We start from the raw sequence: 16,295 nt of genomic DNA, 5'->3' as shown, positions 1-16,295 counted from the left end.
ACCATTTTATTTTTATACACACGCAAATGCAAATTTCACCCCAAGCGTTGGCTTGGAAAAAAGTCACCTGCAGAGAGACAAGAATGTGCAGAGAGACTTCAAATTTTCAGCCTGTGACAGCGCTGCAGCCAAAACTGCCAACTACAGCAGCAGTTTGTGCGAAGCGGGCAGCTACCCACTGGGTGCTGGACTGTGAGCAAACTTATTTCAAGGAAGCAGAAGGACACACCAACCACAGCCTGGATCAAACAAAAAGTTTAATGGGGGAAAAGGCTTGAACGCATCACTTATGTGCGTACAGTCCTCCCTGAGAAATTAAAGGCAGGATCCCATTTAATCATAGTGTTACGTAGCCTATATTCATCATAAGACTACACTCAGAATACTCACCACATTTCTATGGTTTCCATGAACAGTAACAAAGCTGCACTACTTCAACTGAACGCGCTTTAACAAGTGGCTTTGCAATGAATTTCAAGATTGAACATTAAGGATTCCACACAACACGGAGTACGCATTCATGTAAATACTCACTGTTCTCAGCCTTGTGTATTCACCAGCAAAAATCTCATCTACTGTCTTCTTCATATAACATTTACATTTATTTTAGTTCAAGGTATCTAATATTTAAACTGTTTAAATGAGATTTTGAAGAGCTGCTTGAGGAGTTTAGTTTCTATTTACTGACATTAAGTCTAGGGCAAACCTGGCTCAGATACTTACACACATTTATAAAACAACAAAAGTTAAATGCGAGCCAAATCATCACCTGCATTCAGAAAGCAACAGAAACATATTTCCTCAAACCTGTGTAGTGGATTTTGTATTGTTTCCTCTCAGACCACAGAAGTACTGAAGCTCAGCTCTAGATTCCAACTCAACTGCCCTACTGTTTTACTACCCGGCTTACAGCTAAACATACTAAGTTTACATTACCAACAGATATTTCCCCAGTAAAAAAAAAATAAAAAAATAAAAAAATAAAATCAGTGTCTGAAGGCATTAGGTATAGTCATTATAAAGATAAAGCACAAGTAAGGACTAGAAAGGCAGCAAAGCCATTTAAACCAGCTTACAGCAATATGATAATAAATGGTGTGATCTACCACAACAAAAATGTGCATGACTCTCGAGCCAGTTCAATTTCCATCAAAGCACCAGGGCTTAAAAGCAATCCTCCAAACGAAGAAAAAAAAAGAAAAAAAAAAAAAGGAACAAACAGAAAAAAAGTAACAGAAGTTCTTTCTTAAAATTAGTCTGTGAACTGGTTTATAACATTGTTGCTTGAATGAAGCATGCAAAGAATTGCTTAGTTCCACATTTCTGATTCTCACTGATAACTATTCATAAACCAACTTCAGTGACAGGCTTATAATCAAGAACAGACATCAGTCTTAGTATTACACTGAAATCATGAAAGGTGTCAGAAACATAAAATCATTGAGAGTTTTGAGGTCTGAGTGTTTTAAACCACCATCACCATTTTTCACATCCAGATCAGCACAAGAGGAAGAATGTCCCAACAAAACACTTGTCAAGCTACGGTTTTATTGCTTGTCACTCTGCTGTTATCATCGTAATGTCAACTCTAAGACTTAACTAATGTACACAAATGAAATCTTTACACTTGCTTAACTAGGTATAAGTTAAATTTCAAGTTGCAGTCAATCAAATTGCTGTGTGAAAGTTTGCCCCCTCACAAAAATTGCTTTTGATTCTTACACACTCAATTAGCAAAAGTCAATTAGCAATTTATTAGCAAAAAGACAATTAGCAAAAATCTCTCTATTCCCATTAAAATCTTGTGGGTTATAAGAAGTACCAGTGGTGAGTCTTTCAAAGTACAAGCACACGTTATCTGCAAACTATGTGCAAAATTCAGAAAGATTCCCCTGGGAATCCAGCCACAGGCAATGCAATGCCACATCCCAACGGCATGTCTGAACTTCAGTTCACATCCCCATCCCACGTCAATGTGTTCAGACCCCAGCATCAAGAGAGCTTCCAATAGTATACACAAGCCACAGCAAATAAAAACCAATGGGCTCAGTGACAGGTGACATTATACAGACAGAAAGGAGGAGGAAGATAGAGGACGACAGACACACAGCCAACTCTTCATATAGATATTAATTGCAATTGTTGTTATTACAATGACTCCTGGACACTTTCCGTTGTAAAAGGTTCTTTTTAATTTTTTCTTCCATTTATAGACAGTGACCATCACACCTAAATGTGAACTTTTACAGTGTCTGTCTGCCCATACAATGTCACTAAAACACAGGCTTTCTCCTCACAGAAGTTACTGCCCAGGATATTTTACTCTACCAACTATTACAAGTGTCCATTTGAATGCATGAAGAATTCATGAAACTTTGTCTTTCCGAGGTCTAAAACAGTGCTGCAGAGATTCACACTTTCAGCTTCCTGCTCAGATGTTTTCTGTGCATCTCAACCGCAGCTCAACCCCCCATGCCAAACACAAGCTATTCTAGCTCACATTTGAGAGACTTCGCAATCCTCTCATCACCCATTTATTACCCGTTTGTCACTGGGAGGCTAAAAGCTACCTCTCAACCCAAGGTGGCAGTTCTGCTGGCCCACTCAAGTGGTTTGTTTGTTTTGTTTTAATTATTTTTTTCTAGACAACTATCACGATTTCACACTGTGTTCTGCACAGTAAGGAAGAGTTCCCAGTCAAAAACCATCAGGCTAGTCTTTTCTTCTCACTCTGCCATTCTTGTAATGACAACAGCTACTCTAGGAATAAACAAACAAACTCTGGAAGCTGCAAGCACAAACCAGCGGGATCCCGGGCTCTGCACTACCTGCAAACAGCAAGGTCTAAAGGCGCTGTCAGACCACAAGCTGCTTCTGAACAGGCAGCTGTGCTTCCCAGGTTGTGGTTCCCTGCAGCGTCAGCCCACGCGGATGCGGCCAGGTGCCGTGCTCTCCTCCCTCTCGGCCAGCACCACTTGCCCGAAACTACGGCAGGAGGACAGCCCAGGCTCTTGCTACGCTGGCAGAAAGCTGCTCTTTGTTTTTAATTAATTTCCTGCTGACTTAGTGAGAGCCAGAGCTGGCGTGAGGGAGAGGACAAGATCAAGGCTGTGCCTATTTAGGCTGGATTAAACTGTTGTGGAACAACAGCCTTCTGAGATTGAATTGTTTCTCTGCTTTTGTTTTAATCCTATTTTTAATTGAGTGAGAGAAACCGAAGGGAAAAAAAAGTCTCTTGTAATGTTTGTCCTATTTCAGCACTGCTGCAGAAAACTTACTCCAACAAAAGGGGAATATAAAATTAGCACAGCAACAGAGCGCTTGCAGTGATCAAACACTCCTGATGCAGCTCTACAGGGTAAAAGTGCACAGCAGGTACATATGCACACCAAGACCTGCTCCTGCACATACTGAAGCCGTGTGCCGCCCCCTGCTCCATGGCTTAAGTCTTCCAGTCCAGAAAGATCACTTTGACTGCAGCTGTTAAACACCAAAGAGTCCACCTCATCGCTTTCAGAACAGGACAGCATGAAAATCCTAAATAGAAGTTGAACTGCACTGTTTTAAGACCAGTCTTTATTACAAATGGTCCACAGTATCTGACAGGAGCTGCCCCTGCCGCTCCCCACAGGGCCGCGGGCGCTGCTGTGAGGTGCACCTACAACATGGCCGCTTCTGCTGCGGCCCAGTAGGCTCCCTCCCCGCAGCATCTCGGCACGGTTGCATTAGCAAATGGAAACCCATCAGAAAAGAGATGCACCATTGTTTTCAGCATTCAGGTGAGCTATTTTATAACTTATCCTGTTCATACTGATCATTTTATATGAAGTTCTGAAGAGACGCACCTTGTTAGCTTGAGAGGGAAAAAGAACGAGTCTACTGATAACATGAAGTCAGACAAAACCTGGGGCGCTACCTGAGAGGTGGCCTGCAAGGCTGTGGCCTGCCAACAGCCCCTTCTTCTCTTGCAGAAGAGCCTTTCTGAAGTCAGGCACCAGCAAGCCCCTGCAGACACTATGCCCCACCATGCAAGGTGACAGGCACCTGGCCCGTGAAGGCGAGTGAGTAGCTTCCACCTGCAGTAGGGAATAGCAACCTGGACAGCTGCAGATGACACTGGAACAAAAGCAACACTAAAACAATACAAAGACACTGTAGTATTTAAATATGTGTTGAGATTTGTAGCAAGGATCAGCATATAATTTTACTACTTCACAATCCAAAAAATAGTGAGTTTAGCAGTGTTCTCCACAGAAGACAGTTGACATTTTCCGGGCCAGTTTATTTCAAGGAGAAAGAAAAAAGAAAATCAAAAAGATTTTTTTTAAATGAACTTTGAATTATGTCATATTGAAACACACATTTGCCTCAGCCCCCAGGGAGAAAGCTGAACGTGGTCTCATGAAACTTCTGACCGCTGTGGTTTTTACCTGCCATTTGTTGCAATCCAGTCCTGTGTCTCAGTGGTGTCATAGCAGTACCACCAGCAGTGACTCTCCACCACTCATCATCACACAGTCAAACCTTGCAGGTTGACTTGAGCTAAAGGTGTATGAAAGACTACTCTAAAGAGTTGACTGTTTTGAAAAGTAACTTTCAATGTGGAAAATTTAAATATGTCGCCTTCTTAGCAACATCGTTATGTCAACACATTTCCCCATCAAACAATAGATCAATACATCAATAGCAAAATTTCCAATGATTTTCCATTCAAAGGTATTTTGTTAAAAGGTTACATTAATTGAGAGTGATGCCTGATTCATCGTTGTAAGTCCGGTTGCATTCAGGGTACTGAATTATCACGATTACGGATACACAAATAATGTAACACACCCTCAGTCTAATTGCATTCCATGAACTACCATGGCCACACTTAAAGAGTTTGGTCACATTCAATTAAAACTACCATGGCTGGATTAACGAGTAGTGCAATTCATTACAGCAACAGATACACAGGTTCTTTGGAATGCCAGTGATGGATTCACTGTCTGCAAAGCACGTGCAAATACCAAGAGTATGAGTAACTCTGCCTGGCTACAAACACATTAAAAGATATAAAGCAACTCTATAGAGAGTCCTAAGTTTCACAGGGTGCACTTGGCATAACCAAAGTGTTTGGATCTTACCCAAAGGTGTCCCAATGGGGGAAAAGAGAGGCTCAGCCCATCAACTGGTCCCAGAAGTCAAAATGTTATCTTCCCTTACACGATGGTATCTTGCCTAACATCCTGTCTCCCTTAAACTAATTTATATTATTTCCTATCTTTCAGGTAGACCTTGAGTGACTCTAGTCATACATACCTTTGTTATGATTGGTGTGAAATTTTCTCGCTTTGCTTTTAAAGGTATAGACTAGAAAAAATTAAAGGACAAACTCATTGAGACATGTTTCCACCTTGGAGGTGGGTAGCTTTTGGGATGGAGGTGTGTTTTGGTGTTATAATGATACTATAATGAGCAAAGTTCACCAAAAGGACAGCATTTTGTCAAAAACATGACAGGCTGTTGTCCCAAAGTAACAAAGATGCAGCTTATCAATTCTGATGTACCTTCAAGTTCCCATCCTATCACAGAGCCTGGCTGTGCTGTCTCCATGCTCCATACAGTTCCTTTTAGAGTCAGCACACCAAGTTCCCCCAGGTGTGGTCAACATCTAATGTTGGAGGCCCATCTATGGAATACAGCTACACTCTACCCTGGAAGCTTCTTCAATGCTGTACCTTTTCTTTAAAATATGAATGTAAGTTTAATTTCTAAGTCACCTCTGACAATTATTCCACAGAAGGTCACAAAGCAAAAGTCTTCAACGTGTTTGCTGGGGATAGAAGGCAGCTGCAAAATCCTTCCCTGATCTCAAGTAATGCAGCAGAGTCTGTACATTGCATACACACCCCCACCAGCACAAGAAAGTAGGTGGCACAGTCACCAGTCTTTAAATCAGACCTAGAAAAAGCTCCAAGGCAACATGCCAAGGTAACAGGAGCCAGAACTGCTGATGAGCAGGGAAATCTGTCCGTCTTTAGCATCAATAAGCCCAGAGGTTATCCAGTCGGCCAGCAGACTGGTACCCAACACAGCAGCCCCATGAGCTTCAGGTGAGGGTTGATTTTGGTTCAACCATGATTGTCAGAAGAGATGTTCTGTGCCTTTTGCCAAGTCCCATAAAACACATGAAAGAATAGAGGGAACTTTTAAAACTTTCCAGTAAAATGATAGCTATTTATTTATTTATTTATTTTACCTTCCAAACAAATAAAGGAACATAGAGGTAAAGAGAATGCTTAATTCCAGTATCCTGTTTAAAGGGGGAAAAAAGCAATAAACATAGGTGCCTGAATCAAACAAACTTGCAGATGACTACCACCAAATAATGAAAAGGTTCTAACATAAGAAGAGAAACCGCTAGTGGGAAAGTAAATGGAAATAGCATGACCCTACGTTGGAGGAATTACATGAGAAACAAAATCAAAACGTGAAGAAGATGACAAATGAGAAAGCAGGTAATTCCGAGAAGGGAAATGGAACTCCACAAGCAGTTCAAAAGCTAACTTTTTTTAAAAATCATATTTACAAGCTTAAAAGCTTCACTCATATTTTACCTTAATTCTGTACAAAAAAAATAGTTGAAGTCAGCAAAATAAAGAAACACTTTCTCAGTCATAACACAGGATTTCTAGGATACAACAAAATACATGCTATTCAGTCATCTAAGGCCACTTATACCTATGCACTTTGGAAAGTGTTTTGTTGTGTTTTTTTTTTTCCACTTTGTTTTGTTCTGTTTTTAATACAAAGTTCACTGCCAAGAACTCTGTTCCCATAAGAAATTCATCTTTCATTAATAAAATGAAACTGAACACAAAAGGAAAGCAGAGTAGGAGTCTGTTCTCATCATCTCCTCTTCAGCAAAGAACACCAGGTGCCTGTGTATACCCATCCTTTTCCAGCTGTTCATTTTAAAGCACTCAAACAGCATACACCTGGATGTACATGAGTACTACGTTCAGCTTCCAAACAGCACTTTTTATCCTGGCTTACCACAGTAAAACTCAACTTCTCAAAATGAACTCATAAAAGCATTTTTTTGAAATGGGAACAAAGTCATTTTTGGTTTGAGTATAAGAACAGAGGTCTTCATGACAGATACCTCGCTTTTATTGAACTCGCATAGCTGTGAGAATGGCTACCACAGAAACCATGTGCAAACTCAAGCCTATCATTTATTATTCACCAGAAGTAATAAATGGCTTTAAGTATAGCTACACAGTTCATAAACCAAAACTTTCAAGTCTCAGACACTAATGACAAGTCAACGTCCTGTTTAAATCAAAGGGAACCCTATGGATTATGGGGTACAACACAAGTGAAATTATGACAAATTAATTGGTAGGAAGAAGCCACAGACACATATAATGGCACTATATGATGTGTTAATTTCCACAAATTCTGCCTAGACTGAGGCAAGACATAGGGGTCAATTAAATAGCTATGGATCAAGTCTTTAAAACACTACTGGCTCTCTGAAAAGTTGCTATTAAATGTATCATTTTGTCTACATGTGCTTACTGTAAGACTTAAAAGAAAGAAGTGTGAATATACGCATATGCTTTCACCTGATGGCTAAGAAAATTTTACTCAAGGATGTTATAAGAATAATCTGCATTTGCTTAGAAACTGAACTTTGATAAACTTGACTGTTGCCAATTTGTTGATACGAAATGGGTTAAAACAAATGTTGTGCAGGGTATTAAGTTTTTCGGCAAGAATCTAGCAGTTAAGATAATTCAGAAACCTACTGTAAACAAAAGCATTAAGTTAAAGCAGCGCATCTCTGAAAGAAAAAAAAAAAAAACTATCAGAACTTGCACACGGATATTTCTGCTACTTTATAAAATGTCTTACATACCCAAATTGCTGTCAGGTGTTGTTTCCAGAGCTAACCTAGTTGCACTCCAGCCTTCATCTTATTCACATTGCACCTTGATAGGATGCCACCTCTCTAACACCTGTACTTAGGCGACGTATGTTCAAACTGTGGCAACTCAGTGTTGCCATCTCTCACGACACTGCTGTTTCTGCTCAAGTCCCATCAACAGATAACATCCGCTTTCAGGAAAACCCTCCTGCTGATGGCTTTCAACATTCTCATACATTTCAACCATTTATATCAAAGACAAGCAAAAGTACATAGCTAAGGACAGTTTGAAAACAATAAAAAAATATGATACCTAACTGAAGAAAAAAAAAAAAAAGTATTCTTAAATTGCAGGAGTCTGAGTGTAAATAAATTAAATTTTTATACTGCTTGGAATTAGTGATGTTACTAAATATACAGAAAGCAAATCCACAATTACATAGACAAGAAATCACCGGACTTGCTGCAGACACCTGATGTTACTGTAGTGTCTTATTCGTGAAATTGCATGTCAATCTGTCTTTTTCACTACCTTAGGTTCAGATTGTTTCTTCACAGCATTTCTCAGGAATCTCACTATTGACTCAAGTTGTTGCTTAACTTCTAATTCCTATTAAAGCCTAAAACCAGAGACTCTGCACCACATTCACCAGGAAAACTACTACATAGTTTATTACGTTAAAACTACCCCGCTATCAGAGGATACAACCCCACAGCTATCAGTAGAAGGCAGCATGAGTGCCTCAATCACTCCCAGTGCAGAGTGAGATTTACACTCCCCGTACGCATTTCTAAAAACTGGGATAGTTACCTAGGGCAAAAAGGCAGTACAGACAGGCTCACTCAGAAAGCTGCATGAATATTTTCTCATGATGGTTTGTAGAGTCCTTAGTCAATCTACTGCAAGTTTTGATGACCTAAAGAAATACAAAGCCTGCAATACAATAAGGATGTGGAAATTTTAATGCTGTAAAAATGCAGCATTAAATGGCTGCACTCAGCATGGCACAAATGACAGCTGCTCTCTATTTTACCTACAACCTGGGCTTAAATGCATTGGCACAACACAGCTTATGACAACAATCATTGCCTTTTATTAATGCTGTAATAAATACATTATAAAAATCAGAGAGATACCGTTTGGAACATGTTGTTGCCAAATTAAGAGTTACAACTGTTCACAAAAAGTATTAAGAGATGCTCTTTGCCAACCTGATGCAGAAAACTGGAGGGGAAAAAACAAAAAACAAACAAACAAAAAAATCTTTTCCCTTTGCTTTGCATAAAGCCTGAGTTTGTCCCATTATGCAAGGCATGCCCCAGCTATCCCACTCAGCAATAAACTATCTCAGTAGCTCAGCCTCAGCTTTAAGCTACTTTGTCACTGTATGTTCTTGTATTTTTTTAATAATCCAACAATTTTTAAAAAAGTATATCGGAAAAGCTTCAACTTTACCCTTAGCTTCTATACAACTAAATCCTGTGATTCAGGGCACTTACTGGCTTCTCACCGTGAGTTCCTCTTGACTGCTCATTAACCAGAACTTTGCACGTACCCTACGAACAGACTCACCACCACCTCTGGCAGAAGTCATGTGCGAGTTGCATGAATTTCCCTGAACTTGGTTAAACTACTGTTAGCTCCAGTCAAATATTTTCCACTCTTGGCAGATAGTGACTTCTTCAAGAGCACCCCAGCTGATGAGGTGCAAACCTCACCTAACAGAAGCAGTCTTTATTTCCTAACGGGAAGACGAAGGAAGTTTATCTGGAATTCATCAAATCATCAGCTGTGTTACCATCACAGCCTCTCCTGGGCTGCTGTCTGAAAGCCCTGGCATGTTGCTCGCCCAGCACTGCTGCTCAGCCAAGCCCAGGGAGGAGAAAACAGCCCCCTGGTGAGAAGCTCAGCACCCTCGAGTTACAGGTGCCTGACTGCTGACGGAAGAACATCAGATTGCCAACTCGGGCATGGGTTTCTGGCAGGGAAGTTTAACACAGAGGAAAGGAGAGGAAAGGAGAGGAAAGGAGAGGAAAGGAGAGGAAAGGAGAGGAAAGGAGAGGAAAGGAGAGGAAAGGAGAGGAAAGGAGAGGAAAGGAGAGGAAAGGAGAGGAAAGGAGAGGAAAGGAGAGGAAAGGAGAGGAAAGGAGAGGAAAGGAGAGGAAAGGAGAGGAAAGGAGAGGAAAGGAGAGGAAAGGAGAGGAAAGGAGAGGAAAGGAGAGGAAAGGAGAGGAAAGGAGAGGAAAGGAGAGGAAAGGAGAGGAAAGGAGAGGAAAGGAGAGGAAAGGAGAGGAAAGGAGAGGAAAGGAGAGGAAAGGAGAGGAAAGGAGAGGAAAGGAAAAAACAGACTTTGTTCTGACTCGATGCAATCTTCACCACCCTACATAACCACACTCACTGGAGCAGGAGAACAAGAAAGTGAAAGCACTCGGGACACTTTCGTTTCCCACAACAGCACAGCAAAGCTGCTCTTGCACATCTTTCCAACCCAGGGAAAGCAGGAGAGACTTTCCTGTCTCAGCCCAGGTCCTGGCAAGACAGACACCCACACTCCCCCCATCACTTAGAGTTTTAAGAGCCCTGCTCCATCATAAGTACAAGAAGTCACAACAAAAGCAAAAAGTCATACTTTTAAAGGAATGTATTCCTACATGAAAACATGCAAGAGAAGACACTGCTGCTAAGCTTTCTGTTTATTTTTTCTGCAGAGGAATATCAGGAATGTCACGCGCGGCTCCTAGCTTTTGCCAGACGATGGGCTGGGCACTGCAAATCAGTTCTTCACTACAGAAAGCAGAGAGCAGGAAAACACAGAGGAATCCCAAGAGCACCCACTGGGTGCTGGGTAGCTGCCTGTCCCTGACACTGCTGGGGTGACTTGTGGAGCAGTACGAGCACTGCTCAATTCGGACACCTCGCTGTCGGCTCTGGCCCGTGAAGGCAGACTTGGTCTGGGTCAGGGTATCAGAGCCCAGGATCGTGAGGCTGAACTCTGTCACCCAGCCCAGCCCCTTAAATAACTGAAGTTACAGGCTGAGATTTGCATAAATCAATTGAATAAACTGGTGAAACTTTGGCATGTTCTTTAGACAGGAATAAATGAAGATTTAGTCAAAACCAGAATGGGAATTTAAAAAAAATCATCTTCCCTTCCTTGCTTGTTGTCAGAACACAACCACGACAAACCTGCTGATTTCACTACATCTCCAGTTACATCCAGTTATATCTCCCATGAACACCAACAAATCTCACAGGATCGAAGGGATGTTACTTCCTCCCTTAAGATATCTTTCCAGCCATAAGAGTGCAAGAAAAGCAATTGCTCTGTTATCCTCCCACTTATCTTTACAAAGTACTCTTAAAAAACGTGAAATATTTTGCTAATTTGAAATTCGGGTAATTTGATTTTTGACCTTTTCACAGAAGCTGCTGGGTTGTGCCATCTTTTGTAGTTGCTGCTCAGAGTAGCTGTAAATACTGTCTTAGAGTTATCCTAAAGACCCTGTAGGAAGTAGCGAAGATATTTTAAACTATTACAGAAGGTTAACAGAAAAATGTATAAACCTTAAATATTCTCAAGTAGTATTTTCCTTTCAAAGTGTGGACCACAAGATATTTAAAGATGTTATTTATTTCAGACAGACGATAATGATAATAGTATAGTTGTAAACTCCTGCTACCACTACCAAATTATTGAACATTTGTGAAAGGTTTTCTAGAAGGCAGCACGTTTTAAGCTACTACTAAAGGTTTCAGATCCATAGCACATTATACTAATATAACACAAAAATGTCCAAGATTCAAAAAACTGCATAGCTACCAAAGCAACAATAATTAAAACTGCCCACACACTCCCACCGAAATGCACCGGCGCATTCCTAAAATTGGAAGGTATTTAGCATACCTTTCTGAGGAGAGCTTGCAAAATTGTGTCACTGGTCTTTGCACAGGAGTCTATGTGGAAGGTGTAACTACATATACATGACGGGTTTTATGAACTTCTTTTTTAATTATGTGACAATACAATTAGATCTGAAACTGTGACTCGATGGCACTCCATATAATTATTGCGATCTACATAGCTGTTGGTGCAAACACGATCAGCAAACCAGTCTGGTTATTTCCCACTCTCCGTCCGAAGGAGGCATTAAAACTTCCAGTGCCAGCCAAAGCAGGTGTAGCTCCCATATTCCAGCCCTGCACGGCTAGCTTGCCTGCCACACAAACAGCCCAAACATGGGCAGCCTGCCCAGGGGGAGACACGTAATCCGGCCCCATTTCACGGCCCAGGGCGCCCTTCTCAGACGCAGGAGGACGCCTGTGTCTTGGCCCCAGGCGAGATGGGCTCTGGACACACGACGAGCGCAGCAGCCCAGCAGCCTACAGCCCCATGAGTCCGTCAGCAACCCCAAACTCAGACGACGAGAACACCAAGGTTGTAAGGTTGTACGTCTCCCGGTAAGGTTACCACCTACCAAGGTGAGAACGCAGCATGACTGCCACATGCTTCCCACGAGCACCAAATGCTGGGGGGGCATTTGTGATATCTGTGAAATTTCTGTGAGATCGCCTCCTGCCACTGAGAACTGCAGAGCCATCGCCGCCTCAACTGTGGGAGACGTGCGGCTGTGTCACCCTCTGCACAATCAGCTATCACTGCATTAAGAAGCCAGTGACTATGCTTTCAGGAAAGAAAAGCTGCCATTGCCATATTACTAACAGTCTTTCAATAAGCACATCAAATATACAGGTTATGCAAAGCAGAAAGGCACCTGCCAGCTAACAGAGTTTTCTCTGAAATACCCCCTCCCCCCCCCAAAAAAAAAAGACCAAAGAAGAGAGAAAGCGAACAGTGTTAGACCTTGCTTAATGCCATGCATTATTTCTAGTGGTAAATATCCTCAAAGGTTTGCGCTTCTTTAAAAAAAAAAAAAAAGCTGTGCTGATACACCTAACTTTATTCCACTACTCCTGTGATTAGACTGCCAATATAGTGCTGAATCACAGGTCTGAAATAACAGTGGGTGTGGGAAACGAAAGGACAGAGAGAACAGGCCTGGAATCCACGCACCAACCAGCACTCAGTCTTCCTCCTAAGGCACTGGCACTCGATAACACACAGAGCTCAGGGGCCTGCTACCATTCACCCCCTAAAACCCAGTTTCTGCAGTCTGTTGTTACGAGCTGGCTGTCACAGTGATTACACATTAGGGCTGAAACACGTATGACCTCTCCACACTGCTTTTTTCCAGTTACTAGAAAGTCACCTTCCCCCCGCCCTCTGTCTAAAGGGCACGGACCTGGCAAAGGGGCACAGCAAGGGCGTCAGCCTGTAACTGCGTTCAAGCACCCTGGGCTCCACAGAAAGGTTACAGATAGCCTACAAGCCCCCTACAACATTACAGAACCACACAAGAGTCGAGAGCAATGAGAGTATCGTGACTAATTTGCTTCAGGAGATAAATGGCTAGCTTTAACGAGGAGTCAAGATGACCACTAAACATAAAAGAAAGAATGTCTTTTGAACTGGTCCGGATTCTTTAACTACAAACTGAAGATAGCTTCAGCGGGAGGGGGGCTGTTTGTACTTAGAGCACTTATTAACAAAAATCTGCTTCGCCCAGTGCTGTTGAAGCTTGACACGTACTTCCTGTATGACAGAAAGACAACATCTGATGAACAATGTTGGGAACCACAGCTCTGAATAAGGTATGCTGGTGACTCAGACATCTCTTAGAAATCCAATATATTTCTGTTTGCGTGTGGTTTCTTCACGCTAACAGAAAACAATCATGACAAACTTTGAGGTCTGCAGAACAAACTCTCTTTATTTGTAGAGCATGGGATTTTCTTCTTTTGAGGGAAGAAGATGAGCTAGTGGCATGGCAATCTCTCCAACCATGCATCAGTCCACTGTGCTTTCAAGATCTTTTTTAATGAAAATAAGCTGAAAAACGTCGAAGTTTGTCAGCCAGTTAGTTATTTGTTAGCCTCACTACGCAACATGACACTCACTTTGGAGTCAAATAGCATTTTTTGTAAAACGTTCTCAAGGTTGTTTGCCCCTCCTCCAGCATGCGATTGAGGATAAAGTAGATAATAAGAAGTTTCAGATAATAAAACAATCAGATGATTCAACGGAAACAAATCCCTAGCACGAGAGAAGTTTGCCATGCTATACAATTTCTGGGGGTACTTAGAGAAGTAATGATCACGCGCGGAGAAATTTCAACATTAGAAGTCTCAAACTGAATTCAGTTCTTTGCTCCGGTACGGATTAGCAGGTGACCTGGAAGATTCGATCCCCAACCGCTCTGTAAACTCAGTCTTGAAACTGAAGTAATCCTGAACTACTGACCTACAAGCAATGGTTTAACTGCAAACTGTAGCATTTCTTCTTCAGTACTGCTGACAGACCATCCAAGCCTTGACAAGCGCCCAGCAAGTATTATGTATGTTAACAGAATATCTGATACAATAATTAGGGGATATTTAAGTAAACCATCAACAAGGCTTTGAAAAAAAGAAGGTCCGGTTACTCAGGAGAGCGGCTGGACCAACATCAGCAAAAAGCGAAGTGCTTAAACACAGAAGATACAGCACGGGCCCTTGCAGCAAACGCCTGCCACGTGCGTCTGTCAGCGCACATCAGTCGAAATCAGGACTGACTAAGGACTGAAATTGCCTGATTTTGACGAGGAGACAAAAATCGGTCCTTCAGCCCTTGCTGTCCCACAAAAATCAGCGCTTCCCAGGGTGCCAGCACGCTCGCCTGTCCCTCCAAGCGGGCTTCCCGAGCGCGGTGTGCCGCCCTGCCCGGCTCACACCTGCACCGCCGCAGCTCCGCTGACCCACAGCTCTCGGACCGCTGCCATTCAACTTCCTCACCGCCCGTGCCAGTGCAAACACACCTCCACCACCGCACGGAAACATCACGTGCCGCTAAAAATACAGGCATATAGGGAGGGAAGAGGGGGCACCCCCGTGCCGCAGCCAGGACAGCAGCAGACACCTTCGGGGAAAGGGAAAGCGGCCGCGCGGCTCAACCCCCGGCTTCCCCTCCCCGGGCGGCGGGGAGCTGCCGGAGGTGTCCATTTTCGAGCAGGCTCTGGCTTCTCACCAGCTCCCGGCCCGGGCAGCGGCCGGAGCAGCGCAGCGCAGCGCAGCCCCCCCTCGGCCCCGCTCCCCGGCCGGGCCCCGCACGCCCGCTGCCCCCCCCCCCGCCCCACCCGCAGCCCCCTCGCGCCCTTCCCTCCGTTCGCCCTTGGGCCGGGGAGCGGGGGGAGAAGTTCCCCGAGGCCGGCGCAGGCCCGGGCGGGCAGGGCAGGGCAGGGCCGGGCTGTGCCGAGCCGAGCCGGGCCGGGCCGGGCCGTGCCGTGCTCTCACCTTGGCGGCGCCGCCGGGCTGCAGCACGTTCTGCTCCACCGTCATGGCCCCCGCGCGGCTCCCGGCTGCGCACCGGGCTCGGCGGGAGGCGGCTGGGCCGGGCCCGGGCTGGGCGAGCGGAGCCGGAGCCGGAGCCGGAGGAGGCGGCGGGGCGGGAGGAGGGGCGGGAGGGGGAGCCCGAGTCACCGCCAGGCGGGCGGGCCGCCGAGCCGGGCGGCCGCCATGGGGCAGCGCCGATCCGCTCAGGCCCCGCTGTCACTCCCCGCGGCCCCGCCGCCGCACAGCGTTGCCGGGAGCGCCGCCGGCTCCGCCCTCGGCACGGCGCCGCCCCGAGCACCTGCCCCGGCGCCCGGGCACCCCTCGCCCGCCGCCGCCGCCGCCCTCCTCCCTCCTCCCCGGCCGGTGCCTAGCGGGCAGGGGCGGCGGCGCTGCCCGCTTCGCCCGCCTCCATCTTGGCGGCGGCGGCGCCCAGCCCCCGGGGGCCGGCGGGGCAGCCGGGGGGGCGCCCGGGGGGACACCTGGGGGGACACCCGGGGCCGGGGGAGGCGGCGGCGGCTGCCCGGGGGGCTCCCGGGCCCCGGGGCGGCCCCGCTGCCGGCGCTTCCCCGGCAGGCCGCCGAGTGCGCTTGATGGGGGGGGGGGGGGTGGTTAATGAAGCGCTCCGCCGCTAGTAACGCGGGGAAGGGTTCGGATCCCAGCGTTGTGGAACGGCGTTAAAAAGGGGTGGATGATGGCTTCTCTGTTCCTGTTCTCCCCCCCAGCCTGTGCAGCCGAGATAAGGAGCAAGACGAGAGCTTCGGGCGTCCTCGCAGCCAGGGAGACCCGGTCCTGGAGAGCTGGGGCCGCCCGGACCCGCTGCCGCCCTCACGCCATGGGATGGGGACCGGGCGGGGCTGGGGCTGCCCCTGCCGCTTCCCCGCCGGCCGGGCCGGGCCCTGCTGCTGCGGCAGGGACGGGCCCTCAGGCCTGCTCCACAGCCACCGGCAGGGCTGT

The 16,295-nt window shown here is 45.4% G+C and overlaps 1 protein-coding gene across 3 annotated transcripts in view; it reads right to left on the bottom strand.

Annotated features, from left to right (window-relative positions):
* Positions 1-15,544, bottom strand: part of USP25 (ubiquitin specific peptidase 25) — a 93,447-nt gene extending 77,903 nt beyond the window's left edge. The window contains exon 1 of one of the 3 annotated variants that reach the window (XM_084516730.1): positions 15,303-15,544. In XM_084516730.1, coding sequence (XP_084372856.1) covers positions 15,303-15,347 — 45 coding nt within the window. In that variant the 5' untranslated portion in view covers positions 15,348-15,544. The remainder of the gene's footprint in view (positions 1-15,302) is intronic. The other 2 variants (XM_084516728.1, XM_084516729.1) reach the window with 2 other exon arrangements.
* Positions 15,545-16,295: the final 751 nt, after the last annotated feature.

Source organism: Aythya ferina (genome assembly GCF_964211825.1).
Source record: "Aythya ferina genome assembly, chromosome: 1".
In the NCBI taxonomy this organism is placed as follows: Eukaryota; Metazoa; Chordata; class Aves; order Anseriformes; family Anatidae; genus Aythya; species Aythya ferina.
The sequence above is the reverse complement of the archived record's forward strand: the minus strand, read 5'-3'. Positions and strand labels throughout refer to the sequence as shown.